This window comes from Carassius auratus, chromosome 1 (assembly GCF_003368295.1).
Source record: "Carassius auratus strain Wakin chromosome 1, ASM336829v1, whole genome shotgun sequence".
Classification (NCBI taxonomy): domain Eukaryota; kingdom Metazoa; phylum Chordata; class Actinopteri; order Cypriniformes; family Cyprinidae; genus Carassius; species Carassius auratus.
In genome coordinates this window covers 16,893,034-16,911,634 of record NC_039243.1, presented here as the reverse complement: position 1 = coordinate 16,911,634, position 18,601 = coordinate 16,893,034, and the positions used below count along the sequence as shown (strand labels likewise).

The 18,601-nt window shown below is 37.9% G+C and overlaps 1 protein-coding gene across 3 annotated transcripts; it reads right to left on the bottom strand.

Annotated features, from left to right (window-relative positions):
• Positions 1-1,410: 1,410 nt before the first annotated feature.
• LOC113090212 (transmembrane protein 39A-like) lies at positions 1,411-13,150 on the bottom strand. 3 transcript variants are annotated; one of them, XM_026256227.1, is made up of 9 exons: positions 12,885-13,150; positions 11,979-12,144; positions 9,639-9,861; positions 8,904-8,987; positions 8,332-8,486; positions 7,549-7,876; positions 6,813-7,000; positions 6,465-6,585; positions 1,411-2,711 (listed from the first exon to the last, which is right to left on the bottom strand). In XM_026256227.1, the coding sequence occupies exons 2-9, from the start codon at positions 12,083-12,085 to the stop codon at positions 2,475-2,477; spliced, it is 1,443 nt and encodes a 480-aa protein (XP_026112012.1). In that variant the 5' UTR covers positions 12,086-12,144; positions 12,885-13,150; the 3' UTR covers positions 1,411-2,474. The 3 variants fall into 3 exon arrangements, with proteins under 3 accessions (XP_026112012.1, XP_026111988.1, XP_026112045.1); XM_026256203.1 differs by having other exon boundaries at positions 11,973-12,144; positions 12,885-13,146; XM_026256260.1 differs by lacking the exons at positions 11,979-12,144; positions 12,885-13,150 and adding an exon at positions 10,361-10,471.
• Positions 13,151-18,601: the final 5,451 nt, after the last annotated feature.

Below are 18,601 nucleotides of genomic sequence, written 5' to 3'. Positions count from 1 at the left end.
CTGAACCTCTGAACACTCTCACTCGTTAAATCAGTTGGAACTGAAATAGATTAATAATGTTTCGAAAAGCCTTTGCATTATTCATCTATTAGACAGATCACATATGTCTGACAGACAGACTCTGAACTCACACATGGCACATAATATTTGTTTGCATCTTGATTTTATGTTTGCATAGAATACAGGTCACTGTGATTTTGCAAAGACATTTTCCTGGATCAACATCTTTTGATGATCCTGGATCAACATTATTATCCAAAAGTATAGAATTAACCCAATCCCTACCCCTACCAGTATTTTATCCCTAAAATTAGTGTGAAATGATTAACAAGGGTGTATGATTAACAAGGGTGCAGAAGCACCTAACCCTGATTGTAAGCCTAAAACAGATATTTCCTGAAAAGTTATACATCAATTATATGTAGTGTTCCTGTAGCTCAAGTGGTAGAGCATTGCGTTATGAAGCCTGAATACACTCTTTGTTTAAAAGCATCTGCTAAATGAATACATTTTAATTTAATATATATAAGTTATATATAACAGAAGTACCACTTCTGTTCTGTGAGGCCAGGGATGAAACCTATGACCTCCTGTACTAACACTGCGATGCTGCTCAACAAGGCACCAGTGGCTCTGAAGTTTATGTTCACATGTGGAACCACAGACTTCAGCGCTGGGAGCAAAAATTAATCTGGAACTTCTCTGGACACCAGTGTGTGGACCTTAGCGGAACGCCTCAAGAGTTCAACGTGGCGGTGTGCATCACTCCACTTAAATCTGCTACTGGATCAAGGGAACTACGTAGACTGCAGAGAAGGTTGAGCAGCAGTTTTGCATTCACTTCATTAGCACGTAGATATACTATTATTTCACACAGGAAAGCTGAACAGTGCAACAATACACAAGAACGTTGAAGAATCAATAACTAATATAACTACTTGGCTTAGGAATACTTTTAACATTTTTTAAGCCATACAATACATATTGTACAAAAAAAACGTGTTTTGCCAAATCATCTTAAGCAAGGTCAGGGTTAAATAATTTTTCTCCATTTACAGCCAAACATAAATTACATTTCAGTGTCCGTTTTTTTATTTTATCTCAAAGGCTTTTAAGAAATATTTTCCATCTGCTGCCTTTGATATCACAGTTCGGGACAGTCACTAGTGAAGAGCTTGAGACTGACGAACAGAAGACAGATTTTTCTGTACACAGCCCTGATACAACTGGCACAATATCTGTAAAGTGTTTGCTTTCTCTAGTGTGGACTGCAACCTGTTGAATAAAGGTGCTTGGTTATGTGGAAATGTCATGTATTGCTGTGTGAGAGAACAATACCGCTTTTACAGGCATTTGTTTCCCTCTAGTGGTCATAGACAGTTCTACAGATATCCATACACACACACATACTGTAAGTCAAAGACATTTTGCACTTTTGCCATTTATTCATTCATTGACAGGAATCATTTTGAAAATGTTAATGCCCACTGTTATGAACAACATATTAAAAGCTTTATCAAAAAATAAAAGCACCAGTCATGAATAAGAAATTGCCGTAGCAACTGCTCAGATTAGACAATGCACATAACATACAATTACTTATTTATAAAAGGCATGTGGCTTGTCGAGAACATTTAGCTCATATTTCACCCAAACATCATAAGAAAATAGAGCTTATTTTAAGGCTTTTGGAACTTTCACATGTAGCACACCTCAAAATGACTAAATATGAAAAACAAAAATACTGTCATAATGTAAATAAAATCTTAATGGTTTAAATTTTCTTGAAAATGTCTTATTTTTATCTTGGTGTGAGATATGACCCATATATTTCTTGACAGTTTTCGTGAAAACGATGATCCACCAACAGATCTGGGAAAAATTGGCACTGTTTTTGTCTTTTATTCCGGTTTATGACATCTGTACTTGAAATAAAGCAGTTTTGTAAAATACTGCAAACCTGACAGACAAACAACTAGCCACGCCCACTCCAATGGCTCACAGCCCTTTGGGATTTGGCACAGAGTTGACAAAGTATATAAGGATGCTAATTGGTGAAGCTTTCAAAATAGATCCTGTCAGTGTGGTTTTTCTACAAATTTTGATTGAAACAAAGTGGACACAAAGAAACTATAAACAGATAATACTCATAAAACACAGTAACAGTGGAAGTGATCAAACAGCACTCAGTGAACTGGACTTTCCGGTCCTTCATCATGATCAGTTCTCTTTCCAGTTCTTTTTCTTTGGCTGAATTTAGATTTAATGTGAGATACGGGCTACAAAAGGATGTGACAGTGTGGAGCAAGGTAAAGCCCGTCTTCTTGTGGTGTGTAACAGTATACAAAATAAAATATTTTATTAAATAGATACAAACGTTGCACAGAAATAGACTATCAAAAGCAACAGAATTTCCCAGTCTCTTCCTGAAATATTGTTTCAGGGATCTGGTTTTATCTCCTTGCTCGGTTTCACTATGACTTAATGCCCAGACCGCTGCTGCCGAGTGGGAATGAATACGCCTTACCCAGCACTATACGGTCCCGTAGCAGCTTGAACAGCACGTAATAGTTGCAGAAGAGAATAAGGCCCAGAGACAGGGTGTGGTTCCAGCGCTCAGAGCGCAACAGGGAGTAAAGCTGATACAGTATCACGCTTGACTCAATTCCGATGAGAAGGTTCAAGATCCGCAGTGGCTTATGGAACAGAAACTAAACAGAAGAAAACAACATCAGCACCAGTCACATGGGAAGCGAATATCACAGTATGATCAGCAGAGCTCTGCTTGGGGAACTTAAGATCAGTAAATATTGACAGTGCCGATGGCTAACACAACACATGATCAAAACACATGAACAATTAATATCAGTTCAACATCTAAAACCAGTGGTTCCTGACCACATTTCTGGAGCCCCACTGCACATTACACATGTATCCTTCATCCAACACACCTGATTCAGCTCATTAGGTCATTAAGAGACTCCAAGATCTGAAATGCATGTCACACAAAAAAGACATGCAAGGTTGGAACATGGTTGGGAAAGTGAAAGTGAAGTGACATGTGGGCAAGTACAGTGACCCATACTCGGAATTAGTGCTCTGCATTTAAGCCATCCAAAGTGCACACACACAAACACGCACACAGAGCAGTGGGCAGCCATTTTTTGCTGCAGCGAGGGTTCGGTGCCCTGCTCAAGGGCACTTCAGTCATGGTATTGAAGGTAGGAGAGAGCGCTGTATATTCACTCCCCCCACCTATAAGCCCTGCTGGTCTGAGACTCGAACCCACAACATTTGGGTTACAAGTCAGACTCTCTGACCATTAGGCAATGACTTACCCCAAACAAGCGATGTAAACCAGCGTTCCTCAAATCCAGCCCTGCAGAGTTTAGCTCCAAACCTAATCAAACACCCCTAGATTAAGATAATCAATCTCTTTCAGAGTTACTAGAAAATTACACATATTTGAATTTGTAATCATGTTTTGAGCTTAACTTTGCAGAACCAGATCGGAGGAATCCTGATCTAATGACAGCAGAGTAACAGACAAACTCTTTTCTATTTATTAATGCAGATGTTTATCTCATTATTTATTGCCTGATAAACCACCTGCATGATCTGTGTGCAAAGAAAAGGACTTTATTCAATAAGCAAAGTATTCTCGTAGCTTTGTAAAATTACAGGTGTACCAGTGATGTCACATGAACCGTTTTGGCAGTTTCCTTACTACATTTGTGCCTTGACCGTGGTAGGACCACGGTTTTCAACAAATTTTCAGGAGAAGTTGCTAAAGGGAGGTAAAATTGTTAATAAAAGTTGTGTTAAATTACTTTGTGATGTCATTGCATGATGACATTACTGCATAATAGGGCTTGCATAGATTAGTCGAGTGATCGACTACTTCAACCACTAGTCTGCGCTGTTGGAAACAATCAACTACTCGAGCATGCATTAACCATGATGCGTACAAAGAGTTTGCAAGTACAACATGAATTTTAGGATTACAATATTGCATGTACAGGTGCTGGTCATATAATTAGAATATCATCAAAAAGTTTTTTTATTTCACTACAAGTGAAAACTTGTATATTAATTAATTACACACAGACTGATATTTTTCAAATGTTTATTTCTTTTAATTTTGATGTTTATAACTGACAACTAAGGAAAATCCCAAATTCAGCATCTCAGAAAATTAGAATATTGTGAAAAGGATCGATATTGGTGCCACACTCTAATCAGTTAATTAACTCAAAACACCTGAAAAGCCTTTAAATTGTCTCTCAGTCTGTAGGCTGCACAATCATGGGGAAGACTGCTGACTTGACAGTTGTCCAAAAGACGACCATTGACACCTTGCACAAGGAGGGCAAGACACAAAAGGTCATTGCAAAAGAGGCTAGCTGTTCACAGAGCTCTGTGTCCAAGCACATTAATAGAGAGGCGAAGGGAAGGAAAAGATGTGGTAGAAAAAAAAAAAATTGTATAAGCAATATGGATAACTGCACCCTGGAGAGGTTTGTGAAACAATACCATTCAAAAATGTGGGGGAGATTCACAGAGTGGACTGCAGCTGGAGTCAGTGCTTCAAGAACCACTACACAAAGACATATGCAAGACATGGGTTTCAGCTGTCGGATTCCTTGTGTCAAGCCACTCTTGAACAACAGACAGCATCAGAAGTGTCTCGCTTCAAAAAGGATGGACTGCTGCTGAGTAGTCCAAAGTTATGTGCTCTGATGAAAGTAAATTTAGTATTAGTATTGAGTGCTGTACATGCTCATACTTTTCATTTTTATACTTTTTAGTTGGCCAAGATTTCTAAAAATCCTACCTTTGTATTGGTCTTAATTTATATTCTAATTTTCTGAGATACTGCATTTGGGATTTTCCTTAGTTGTCAGTTATAATTATCAAAATTAAAAGAAATAAACATTTGAAATATATCAGTCTGTGTGTAATGAATTAATATAATATACAAGTTTCACTTTTTGAATGGAATTAATGAAATAAATCAACTTTTTGATGATATTCTAAATTATATGACCAGCACCTGTAGCTGTTACGTTCTATGACCTTATCTATGTTGCATGTAAAATTAAAATTTGTAAATAGGGGTGTGACTGAAGCCGAATACCTTATTCCGAATGGCACAGATAATGGCTTCAAAAATGAAAAACAGACAAGGAATAATTCTGCCAGAACACACAGCTGAAGCTGGCACATGCCGGAGTTTGCTAGATAACAGGTGAGCCAGGGGTCTTATCAAGTACTGTACGACATTGTATGCGAATGCAGATATGAAAAATGTTGTGATTGTAACAGACACAAATACACGTACTGGCTGTTACATGAAAATGTAAATATGTAATGTCATAATAGTTTTGAAAATGTATATATGTAATTGTTGCATAAGGCTATGAATTAATAAACGTGTATCGATAAATAAAATTAAAAAAACACATTTAATGTCTTTTCATTTACAGTAGCATAAACAACGAGTAGTTGAGTAACTAGAGTATTTTTTAAATAAAAAAAATTTACTAGTAGAAATCAGTAGTCGTACAACCCCTACTGCGTAATCACAATGCTTAATTGAGTTACCACTTTAATCTTGGTAAAAAAATATGTTTATATGTTAATTTACATATGTTTGTAGAATAATATAAATGCTTAATATTAAATGTTAAAATATAAATAACGTTCTTATATACACAACATTGAATTATTTAACACTTTAGACATTACACAGCGATTATACGTTTTTTTTTATTAGCTAGTAAACTAGCTACACTACACATTCTGAACAATTATAGTTTTAAGCAGTGTATTATTAGTCAGTATGAAACACTAAGAAAATAATTAATATATTAATAATTTTTTTTTTACAAAGGGTTTACAAAGGATACTAGACAATTTCCAGGAAAACTACTAGTAGCCTACCTTTTTCCTTTTTCTAGATAATTTCCTTACAGTATATTAACTGATCAACAATCACAACAAGGGTTTATCATTTCCTCTTTTTGTGGAATTTAGATGGAAAATGTGTCCCTTTTTATTTTTTGAATCACTTATCAAAAGTTGCTATAAAAGTAGGCAAATTAAATAAAAAAATGGCTTAATTTGTTGCTAGGTGCTTTTGGAAGAAAGTTACTAGGGTACTATGAAAGATTGCTAAATTTAGAAACAAAATTGCTAAGTTGGCAACACTGGGTAAATTTAGCAACAAAATTGCTTAGTTGGCAACACTGGGTAGGACCCTTGCTGTCTATGGAGTGCCAGAAAACTGTGTGTTTAGTGTTCGAAGATGAACAAAGGTCTTACGGGTTTGGAACAACATGAGGAAGGGAAATGAATGACAATTTAAATTTTTGGGTTAAATATCCCTTTAATTTGTGGGTAAATATTAATTTGCATTCATGTCATCATATTAAGTTAAAGGACGAGAAATAACAGATACTCACATAAAACCTGGCATGCGAGACGTCGGAGGGCAAGGCCACATTATACGGCCCAACAGCCTTATAAAGACAGCGGCTGTGACGCACCAGGACTCCCTGAGGCCAGATGGTGCTCTCAGACCAGCTGAACACATACCAAAGAGAACAACAATTATAAATACCCATAACACTGCTGATATTTTGTTTGTGAAGTGTTCTGGAAGTGTTTTTATAAGAACTTGACTTTGAAACTATGTCTAAACAGCTACATAGTTGAGAGCTGAATCTCCAATGAATCGATCAAAAGGAACGTTCATTCATTTCTTATTCACTGAAGGTGTTTGTGAATTGATGTGATGGAGGTAAACTCACATGTGCTGTGGCGTATTGCTGTAGGATCCATGTTCTAGCTTCTGCCAGCGGCCCAAATGTGCAGCGGAGCGATGCAGCAGGTCACAGTAACTGGGTGGCAGAAGCTGACTCATCAACATCACAAATGCATTGATCCACACCATGATCAGGTGCTCACATGACCAGCGCATGTCGTAGTACTGCGTGCTCTGGAAAACATTGAACATAAAGGGTAAAACCACAAGCTCCAATCTGACTGGCTGTTATGCACTTCTACACAAAATTGTATCATTAACCTGATAGATTCTTTTAAAATGTTAATAGCAACAGCTGCACCTCCCAGTTCATTCTATTCAAAGCACCACTGCTTACAAAGTACTCTCTCACTAATCTATCTGATTGAGTAGTTGGCTGTTTGGTTGAGTAGGAATAGGATGCTGCTCTGGCTGGACTGCTGATTTGATTATATTTCACTACATTTTTCCATCCCTGTCTATTACTGTGCATCAATGATGATTGCTTTCAGATAAACACGGATCCAAATACCACATAAACATGAAGTAGAATTAAGAAATTAAATACATAAATAAATAAAAAATTCTGTCACCAATGACATCATGCTGATCCAACAGTGAACTACACCTCTAAAAAAATGGGCTGGTAACTACATGTACATAAATCACAATTCTGTCATTCTGATCAAGCTGCAGAGTGACTGAACAGTCCATTCAGTGACTACTGTCAGAGGATGGCTCACCCTGACGAAGCACAGGGGTAGGAAGGCCACATAATAAGCACTGAAGAGTGAATTGAAGAGAACTTCCTTGATGCGGCGGTTAAAGTCGGTCTTGAGCTCCTCCACTTCACTGCGGATGAGCTCAGGTGAAGGCGGGCAGGTGTGTGTGGGGATGTGTGTGGGGCTGGAGAACTGCTCACGCAGACTTTCACGCAGCAGTGTGAGGAAGTCTCTGGGCCGCAGCAGAGGCCTGTCATATCCATCCTGCTCAGAGAAGCTGCATTCGGTTGGAGTGGATTGAGCTCGACCCTCCTGATGGAAGCAGCAGAGTGGCACATAAACACCGAATCTGAATCAGAGACAAAGACACAGAATATGTAGATTAAAACAACAGCAAATTAAACGAATACAGTGCAAGCAGAAACAAGAACATGAACACCAGTGGCAGAACCGTCAGCATCCCATGGCCTATCCCTTATGATTTTTCCAACCATTTGTGACTAGTGGATAAGGATTTTCATTTATTTAATATTTAATAATAGCAATTCCGATCACAAAGGTTAGCTTGTTACAAATAAAATCTTTCCGTCCCAATCATAACTTAAATGAACATGGTATTCAATAGGTTTTCCCTGAACACTGACTGACAAATTCAGCGGATTTGTCTATATTTTCTGAAAGGGTGTTCAAAGGCTATGAAGAGATCAGATCTTACGTCTGGCCAGTAAGTTCCACTGTCACCAAACATGCGTGGACACAGAGATAATCATACATGCAGTTTCATAAAGAAAACTGGAGACTTACGGATATCCCAGGAAGAGCAGGTTGAGTACGGAGTAATTGTCGAAGAGGTTGATGACAGTCCAGCACAGAACCCATCCACACAATGTCAGCAGGATCAAGCGGGTTGCAATCAGAGCCACATACCAGACAAGAGACGATGGACACACCAGAGAGGCCTGAAACATGACACACAATATCTTTATTAGAAGGAAACAGTGGAAAAACTCATCCTGAGGGACTTTCAGCTCACAGTGAATGATAATCATCATTGAGAAGGTCACATTGATGAGGTGACAAATAGACCACAGAAACCCTGGTTCAAACTTCCTCCTGCGCACACATGCACACACACCCACTGAGGGAAGGCCACATGCAAATACATTACAAACAAACTTTCCCTCTGAGCTACAAACAGTGTCAATGCTGTTAGACTGTATATCAACACTCATGGAGGACTACTCAACCAAATAGATTCAAGGGCCACAACTAATTGTTGCATAATCAAATTTTTATGCTTGCCAATATAAAGGGAACATGGTTAAACAATCATTTGAAAAGCTTTACTTGATCATTAAAAACAGATTCAGAAGCACCTCTGAGATGATGGTCCACACGAGTCTTCTGGCCAACATCACGGTTATGAAGACAGCCAGGTGATAGTCCATCAGATGGAAGTTCTTAACACAGAAAATAAATAAATACATATATTTTTTTTTTATTACATACTGCTTCATATTGAAAGGGGATTTTTGTCATGTTCACTGCTACCATTATTAATGTGTGCAAATGTGAAATGACAGCATGACTTCAAATTGTTTCTTCCTTTACTCACCCTCTCATGTTACATTAAACTATATGACTGACTTTCCTCAGTGGAACACTAAAGGAGATGTTTAGCATGATGTTCACACTACCCTGAATAATACAATGAAAGCAAAAGGTGATCAGCCCGTCAAGCTCCTATGAAGCATTATGAACATGGTCCATTTGAGTTGTGGTGCGCTATATTTCAAGTCTTCTTAAATCATATGATTAACTTGTGTCTGTTTAGTCATTATACACTGAAAATAAATTCAGAGTAATACAGTAAAATGATGCCAAATGATACTGATTCGTGTATGTTGCATGCCCAACTGTGGCACAACAAATTCAACCAAACAGAAGATTTTTCAGAGATTATTGTGTGGTTTACAAAAAGGGTATCATGAACATCCTGCCAAACATCTCATTTTGTGTTCTACTAGGAAACTAGCAAAAAGGCAGAGTACATTACTAATATCAATAATATATTAGTAGTAATATCAATGTATTCTCTCATTTGATTGTACCATTGAAGTAGAGGCTGTTGGGTGGTTGTATGAAGACCACCAAACTGTCCTATAAATGTTTATGTACTGAACGAAGAGAGCCACCAGCAGGTAGAGGAAGAGCAGTGACTCAAACAGCACGTTACTGTCCAGAGGAAGGTCGGGAATGCAGGAATGACGGACAGGTTCAGGAGTGATGAGAGCTGTGAGGGGTGGAGCCGACAGACCCACTGCACCGCTGTTCCTGCAACATGCACACACATGAACAAGCTTGTTTGACTATATTGGTGAGGACATTGCATAGACTTCCATTGACTCATTGGTTAATTATATTTTCTATCCTGTTAACACACAACACTCTACCCCAAAACCTACCCCTCAAAGAAATGTATAAAATTTGAAGCATGCACATAGTTATGGAGGTGTACGTGGTGCATTGATAATGCAGTTGCGTGGTGTATGTGCAGCATTTTTGCAGTTTTGCTGCTGTGGGCACGTCGTCATTTAAGAGTGACGTGAATGTGCATAGTGACCCGTGTATTGGTGGATTACTTTTACTGATCCATGTAGGGAAATTTACTCTGCATTTAACCAACCCTTATTTAGCCCACTGCTGAAATTGTTGATCAGCTGTCACTGTCGTCGAGAGCCTGTGTGTGGCTTAATAGGCAAATTATATGCATATGGCTGCGTTAGCTCTAACAGAGATGTATAAGATAGATATGTAAGGGTATTTAGCTTACAGTTGCTTACTGAAGGCCGTCTGAAACTCCACGGTACGCTGTTGCATTTATATAAATGTATTTGGGCCTTAATGTCCTCACTGGTAGGTTGTCATATTTTACTGTAGAAATTAGGACATTTGGCCCTCATAAGTTAAACACACACACACACACACACACACACACAGGACCACTTTACATACAACTACAGTCAGCAGTGAATGATTAAGACACATCAAGCCAAAACACTAAATCTCTCTTCAGTAAACCTCTAACTCCATCATGAAGCAGATTTCATTCTGATATTTGAAACAGTGATAACACCAGCTCATGTTAGATCTTCTATATCCTGTGAGGGGTAGGAAGTAGCAGGATAAAAAAAAAATGTGTAAAAAAAAAATAAACGGTTTACTGGAGATTATATAAAACAATGTTAGTTCACAAAACACGCATAAAATATTTCCAGCATAATTAGAAACAAGCCAGATGTGAACCAGCAGTTGCTGTAAGAAACATGGTGACAGAATGCAAATCTGCCAAGCCAATTCTGAGCTTTATTAACAATTGAGTAAAAGAGGAAAAAAAAAAAAGTGAGCGCAAACAAACAATACCTAAATTATACGGTGTGAAATCTACTCCACTAGTACTGGCTTCATCTTATCAGGTTATTATGAACAGGAAAACATCAGACACAGGTTTCAAACTAAAACCACCACAAAGTCTTGAGACACATTTTACACAAGTGCATTTCATTTTTAAACACATAACTTTAACTACGGTTAGGACTGTCCTTTACACTACCCTGGCATTTTCGACCCTCAAAAATGGAGACTTTCGAAAATGCTGCAGACCCTGTTTAAGTTTAAAAACCACGGGTTGTGTTTCATTGTAAACAGACCAAAACAGAGGGAAAAAAAAAGCGTGGCTGCCCGCTTTCACTTTGTTTTACCTGCATGAATGATCATGTGATATGCATTTTCTATTGTGTAGTGTGGACCAAAAATGATTCTGAAATGCAGTTAAAACGCAAGTGTAGATGAGGAAATTTTTCATTTTAAAATGCTGTTTTAAAACGAAAATGCACTAGTGTAAATAGGCCTTTAGCTACTCACCTCACCCTGAAACATCGGACTTTAACAGTATCAACATACTGCATGATATAAGATGAACCTGATGGTGAGCATCTTATTATTTGGCTTTAAACTGCCCAAAGAAGGCTATTAGACTATATTAAACATTGTGCACTGATGTGTAAGCAGACAGCGATAATCCCATGGTATAACTGACATAAAATTGATCATTATAGTTATGCAGCAATTGACATACATGTGTCTGTCTATAAAGACAATGGTGTTCAAGGTTTTCGCATTAATAAATTCACACATGGATCATTAGATAAAAACGGAAAACAAACCTTATATCTGAATAATTTGTAATTAGGTGAAAGCAGTATCATTTGGCATGCTGCTCTTCATGTGTTTATTTCCTATTTGAAATTAGTAACAGCATAATTGTGTATGTATTCCTGAGTTTTTATTTACGGTTTAAAATGGAAGAGGGACTCCAGAATCCACCAGATGAATTTCTTAATAAAGCAAGTGACGATGAGTGAATACTGCTCAGTTAAGTTCACCTGCACCTGAGCCCCGTTCCATTGCTGAGGCCACCGCCCACCAGTGTCTGCAGTGACGGCAGTGCAGAGCGGCTCAGCTGCTGTCTACTTGGACCCCTGCGGCCCCCGGGCATCTCTGTCTGCGGCTCCCAGCGGCCACGTCCTCACGTCTTGGCCCAATGCAGCCTGGACACTGTGGGAGAAACATTAAATATTCCGTCTGTTTACTGACTGCTAACTCCGTTACAGTGTTATTAACCTGGTAACAAATGTAGCAAACAGTGAAAGAAGAAAACCCTTAAACATGATGTGAAATTACATGGCAAAGAAGAAAACTACGGTCAAGTCATTCAAGAGAATCAATTCAATCAACTCTCATCTTAGCAGTCAGGTCAGAGATGAGTTGGTACTAGTCTGATAAACGAGTGTTTCACCATCTGGCACAAAGCCGCAGTTGAAACTGCTGCACTAAAAGAGGAACTTTGAGAGTAAAGAAGCTGAACTGTGAAGGGAAAAAATTGTATAAACTGCATTTCCCCGTGATGATGAACACGGACTCATCCACACACACACACTGCTGCTGCTGATGGGACTCATCCAATGATGCTCAGAAATGCTGCAAGATTAGACCAGATTTACAGCTAATCTACCACTACAACCAGACAAACACATCAACTATACACATAACCAGACTAACGACTGAACTACCACCACTAACTATCGGCTGAACCCCAGACTAACACATCGGCTAACAAACACACACTTCAAACACGAACAGGAAATAAACTTACTAACTGGTTTGTCGCAGGTAACTGAACTAACCCTAACATAACCACCTCAACTATATTTATATTAATGATCTGATTCATTAGATCAAATAGTGACTGAATGCATAATTAACACTTAAAAATTAATAATTAAACCAACACTTACCGCACATCAATCATGAGCGCAGACATCAGTCACCTAAATTCTGTAACAACCTCATTTGTATCTCTCTCTGTAGTAATGAGACTGTGGGGTTTCTGATGGGACCGTGTGGAGATTTTGTTTCGCGTGTTGTTGCAGTCGCGTGCTGCTCCTTATTAACGGCCTTAAAATGCAAAACAAACTTGCAGAAGTTCCTCGCGTTGCAGTTACAGACCGACGTGGCAAACCGATGGCTGCGTCACATGACGCCATCAGAGATGCGACGTATGTGATGCGCAGGCGCTGGACAGGACACAGAAGAAAAACGTGTTCGAGTAGAGGCTATTGTCATTCTTTTGGCTGATTGGCATTATCGTTCTGCTTGTAAACAAACAAACAAACAAAAAATGCGTTTAAGTTTGTATTACCAGGGTAGGCACAGAAACTGCAAAATGAAATTCCAGAACTTTTTGGTTTTCAAGGACTAAAATCGGAGATCACAAAATCGTTATGTAAAATGGTACAAATACAATTCAGCACATTAAAGGCATACAATTACTGTGGCAACTTTAACATTTGAAAGGATATTATGGCAAAGTTATCAATTTCCTTATTCATAATTTTTTTCCCCCATGAACATGATTAACCTGAAGGTGAAAGCCTCAGCACACTTGGAAACATTCTGAGCCAGATCACGTTTATGGACACTAGGGTGTGACAATTCATTTAGCTCATGAGATGAGACAAAATACAGATACTTACAGTTTACTAGAACGAGACAGTGTTTTAAATACAATTTTAAAGAAATTTTCAATGACAAAATATTTTTCTTTAAATCACAAAAAGATGCTAAGCTGCACAAAACAATGTAGATGGTTTTAGAAATATTTTAACTTATCTAGAGCCGTAACTTAACAATTATTTTGGTAATCAAATGATCTTATTATTTTGACAAAAATTTTTTGTTAATAAGACCTAAGTGAAAATGGTCATATGATGTTTCTAAATAAATAACATTATTTTGTGTATTTGGTGTAATGAAATGTGTTTATGCAGTTTAAGGTTAAAGGTCCCATGACATGAAAAATTTCACTTTCTGAGGTTTTTTAACATTAATATGAGTTCCCCTAGCCTGTATATGCTCCCCAGGTTTCTAGAAATTTGAATCGGTGTAAATTGAGATTTTTCTATCTTTCTCTGCCTTTGAGAAAATGGAAGCTCAAACGGGCTGATCTTGAATCTCCTCGTTATGACGTTGTAACGAGAATTGTTACCTCCCCTTTCTCTGCTTTGCCCGCCCAAATATTTACATATAATTCAGTCGTAATGTCAGCACAGGCGTTTCAAAAAGACTTTTATGATATGGATTCGACAGCACCGGCGCAAACAGTGAGCAACAGTGTTCATTAATGCCTGATCTGTGATCAGTGATTTCTGATGTGTAGCTAATCATTCAAGTTCACACAGACTTTCTTTCTAAATCGTTTAATACTGTTTATGCATCAGTGAATCAAGCCAGTGACTAAACGATCAACTTCACGTTGTTTCTCTTAGTAGCATTAAACAAATCTGTTATTTAAATTGTGATTTAACTACAGAGAGCGATCAAAGAACGCTCGCTTTTTTCCGGAGCTGTTACACATCGGGAGTATATCTGCACACTTGCCCAAACTGCCGTTACAATGAATGACGCTGTTATTCTGCAAAACGGAGCTCTTACTGTATTCATGTGTTTGCTGTTAACTGTGGTGAAAGCATTGAGAGAAAACGTGTTGCAATAATGACGAGATTACTGCATACACGCGATAAACAGACTGTCTACTGAATGCTCATCACTGCAGCCTTTCATGTGATGGGGAAAAGATCGAAAAAATAATTATACAATCAACACTTCCACAATTCGTTAATCTCGACAGCTGTAATAGTAATATATATATATACAGAGCATTCAAGCCAGAGGGCTAATGTCAGGATATAAAAATGCTTTTTATTTCTAAATTTTAAATGTAAAAATCATACTAACAATAAAAATACACCTAAGGAAACATTAAAAAGCATTTAAAGAAAAGGAAATAATCCATGTCATGGGACCTTTAAAAAAACATTATTTTCCATATACTGTACATTTTTTGTTTCTCCTCTATACCCCGCCTTTCTGAAGGTGTATGCTGATTGGCCAGCTATCCAGTGCGTTGTAATCAGCCAAATAGAGCATCACAGTCCAGCCCACAGGCGGTGCAGGAAGTAAAAATTTAAAAACGTAACCATACATGGTAGACTTTAAACCAGCTACGGCTGTACTAAACGATAGTATATGCTCATATAAATGCCAAAAGTTCATGGGGCACTAACCTTGTTTTGAGATAAATGCCTTTTATTTGCGATGTCTTGTATAAGTACTTCATTACCCACAATCCTGAACAATCCAACAGTGATGCATCTGATTGGTGGAACTCATGTAACTGTCTTGTTAAACCCTGCAAAGGTCCGTGAAGACTGAAGATCATTAATAAAAAAATAAAATAAAAACCTCAAGTTTGCCACATTCTGTGTGACAGAAATGTTACGCCCCTTTACTATACTGCGATGCATGTCCCAGTCAGAACACAGCACGAGAAGACAAAAACAATAAAACCCATTACAAGCAAGGCATTTGTTGTATCCAGTCGGACGTAATTATTGATTATATTGGCTTACTGTCTTTTTACATGTGGCATTACATGGCGCCACATAAACATAAAACCATGTCTGCATTTGTGATCTGAGAAAAGACAAACAAGCGCAACTCTACACAGCTCAAAACTCACGTTTGATTCATCAGTGGCAAATCCTTTACATATGAAAACATACTTCCAGACTGTGAGTCAGAAGTGCTGGCATAACGTTCTCTCCCAGGTTCAGGAAACAATCCTCCATAAACTGACTGCTGCACACATCTGAATATTTGGGTTGAACTGTTCTGGGACAGTGTTGTATACAACTTAACCAATTATTTTATAGTTGTGTCCACTTTTGGAAGGCCAAACAAAGTAGTTTCGCTTTCACAATGAAAGTTGCAAATCTTCCCATATAGTGACATAGACATGTGCGTGTTTAAACAAATCTAAACGTTCTTTTAGAATATCTCTTTGGGTTAGAGACCTTAGTCTTTGCAACTTTAGGGATCTTGTCTATTCACGAACAGCTTGTAACACTCCAAAGTGAAAGGAAAACTAAGTTTAAATCCATATAATTGTAATATTTGGTCACATGCAAACTCAGAGCTTAAACTTTTATTTTGAAATCGCGCATATATATGTTTATGCATTCTCCTGTGCTGGCATGGGTTTCTAAAATATATACTTTTTAAATCCAGTGAGATAACGCACACTGTTTTCCCAGACAAACGTTTAGCATCCCAAACGCACAGTATACGCAGACGAAGAGCTCAAGAGCTGCTGAGATGGAGACGTGCTCCAAGCTCAACAGCACATGCAATAAAAGACTGAACAATATACAGGTGCTGGTCATATATTTAGAATATCATCAAAAAGTTTATTTATTTCACTAATTCCTTTCAAAAAGTGAAACTTGTATATTATATTCATTCATTGCACACAGACTGATATATTTCAAATGTTTATTTCTATTAATTTTGATAATTATAACTGACAACTAAGGAAAATCAAAAATTCAGTATCTCAGAATATTAGAATATAAATTAAGACCAATACAAAGAAAGGATTTTTAGAAATCTTGGCCAACTGAAAAGTATGAACATGAAACGTATGAGCATGTACAACACTCAATACTTAGTTGGGGCTCTTTTTGCCTGATTTACTGCAGCAATGTGGCGTGGCATGGAGTCGATCAGTCTGTGGCATTGCTCAGGTGTTATGAGAGCTCAGGTTGCTCTGATAGTTGCCTTCAGCTCTTCTGCATTGTTGGGTCTGGCATATCGCATCTTCCTCTTCACAATACCCCATCGATTTTCTATGGGGTTAAGGTCAGGTGAGTTTGCCGGACAATTAAGAACTGGGATACCATGGTCCTTAAACCAGGTACGGGTAGCTTTGGCACCGTGTGCAAGTAACAAGTCCTGTTGGGAAATTAAATCTCCATTAAGTTGGTCAGCAGCAGGAAGCATGAAATGCTCTAAAACTTCCTGGTATACGGCTACGTTGACCTTGGACCTCAGAAAACACAAACACCAGCAGATGACATGGCACCGCAAACCATCACTGACTGTGGAAACTACAAGCAATGTGGACTGTGTGCCTCTTCTCTCTTCCTCCAGACTCTGGGACCCTGATTTCCAAAGGAAATACAAAATTTACTTTCATCAGAGAAAATAACTTTGGACCACTCAGCATCAGTCAAATTCTTTTTTGTCTTTAGCCCAGGCGAGGCGCTTCTAATGCTGTCTTTTGTTCAAGAGTGGCTTGACACATGTCTTGCATACATCTGTGCATAGTGGTTCTTGAAGCACTGACTCCAGCTGCAGTCCACTCTTTGTGAAACTTCCCCACATTTCTGAATGGGTTTTGTTTCACAATCCTTTCCAGGGTACGGTTATCCCTATTGCTTGTACACTTTTTTCCTACCACATCTTTTCCTTCCCTTCACCTCTATGGAATTACATTTGTTTCAATAATAATGAACAGAACTTTTTTAAACTGAACGTAACTTTTTCAGACACTATCAAAAATATGCCATTACAAAAGAAGAAAAACACTGGAAAGAAAAAAAAATGAACTCAGTTGCACAAATTTTACAGGCTCTTCAAATATACTTCTTTCTTTGTTAATGTTTTTTCAAAGATTTGTTTTCGCTAATCGTGGATTCTAAATTCATTGCCACAGATTTCGCTTACATTTAGCAGTTTTTCGTTTGGTGTTTTGACACAAACCTCTCATGGGGGTGGCGTTAACAGTGATCTACTCTGATTGGATAGTGGGCTTTTGATGGACAGGTGCTCTCTGACCGGCAAGTACAGATACAACCCAGTGGCGCGTATATTGGAAGCTCTCGCGGTGATTAAATCTGGTCTCTACCGCAAAAAATTCTTTTTCACAGACAAAGTGAAAGACATTTATTTTAAGCTCATACACCGGTCCTACCCTGTAAAGAAGCGTATACAAAGATTTAAATCTGACATTGATTTTTTTTGTTCGAGTTCTGAAGAAACCGTACATTTATTTTGGTCATGTCACTACACTCAGAAACTTTGGGATGATATTGGTGTGTTTGTCAACTGTAAGATTTTGCCAGGCTTCTCAGTACATAATGAAAAACATTATATTTGGGTATTATGACTCTGACCCCACAAACGAAAATAACAGTTTTGTTATTAATTAAAAAAAAAAAAATCTTCTCTGTTTTCCTAAAAGAAATGGAAAACTAATTCAATGTAATCTCAGTGTCTAATAAGAAAAGATATTATGTGATGTATGTTTATACCTTTTGTATGTTTTTGTTCTTTGCATTAATAAAAATAGAAAAAGAAGAAAAAAAGCTCTCACAGTGATTTGTATGCAATAAAACGTTCCGTGTGTTACTAAATATATAAATAATATCTGACCTTTGATCGTCTCAGTAAAGATAAGCTTTCAGGAGACAGAGAAACAGAGCACGGCGTCATCTTCCTCCTCCGCTTGTACTTCAAGGCAGCTTGATGTAAGCTTGTGTTACTGAAGTAACCAATAACATCGGTACAAGTTTTTAATGTTACAGTGTGCTACAGTTTGTTGCTGGTTATTATT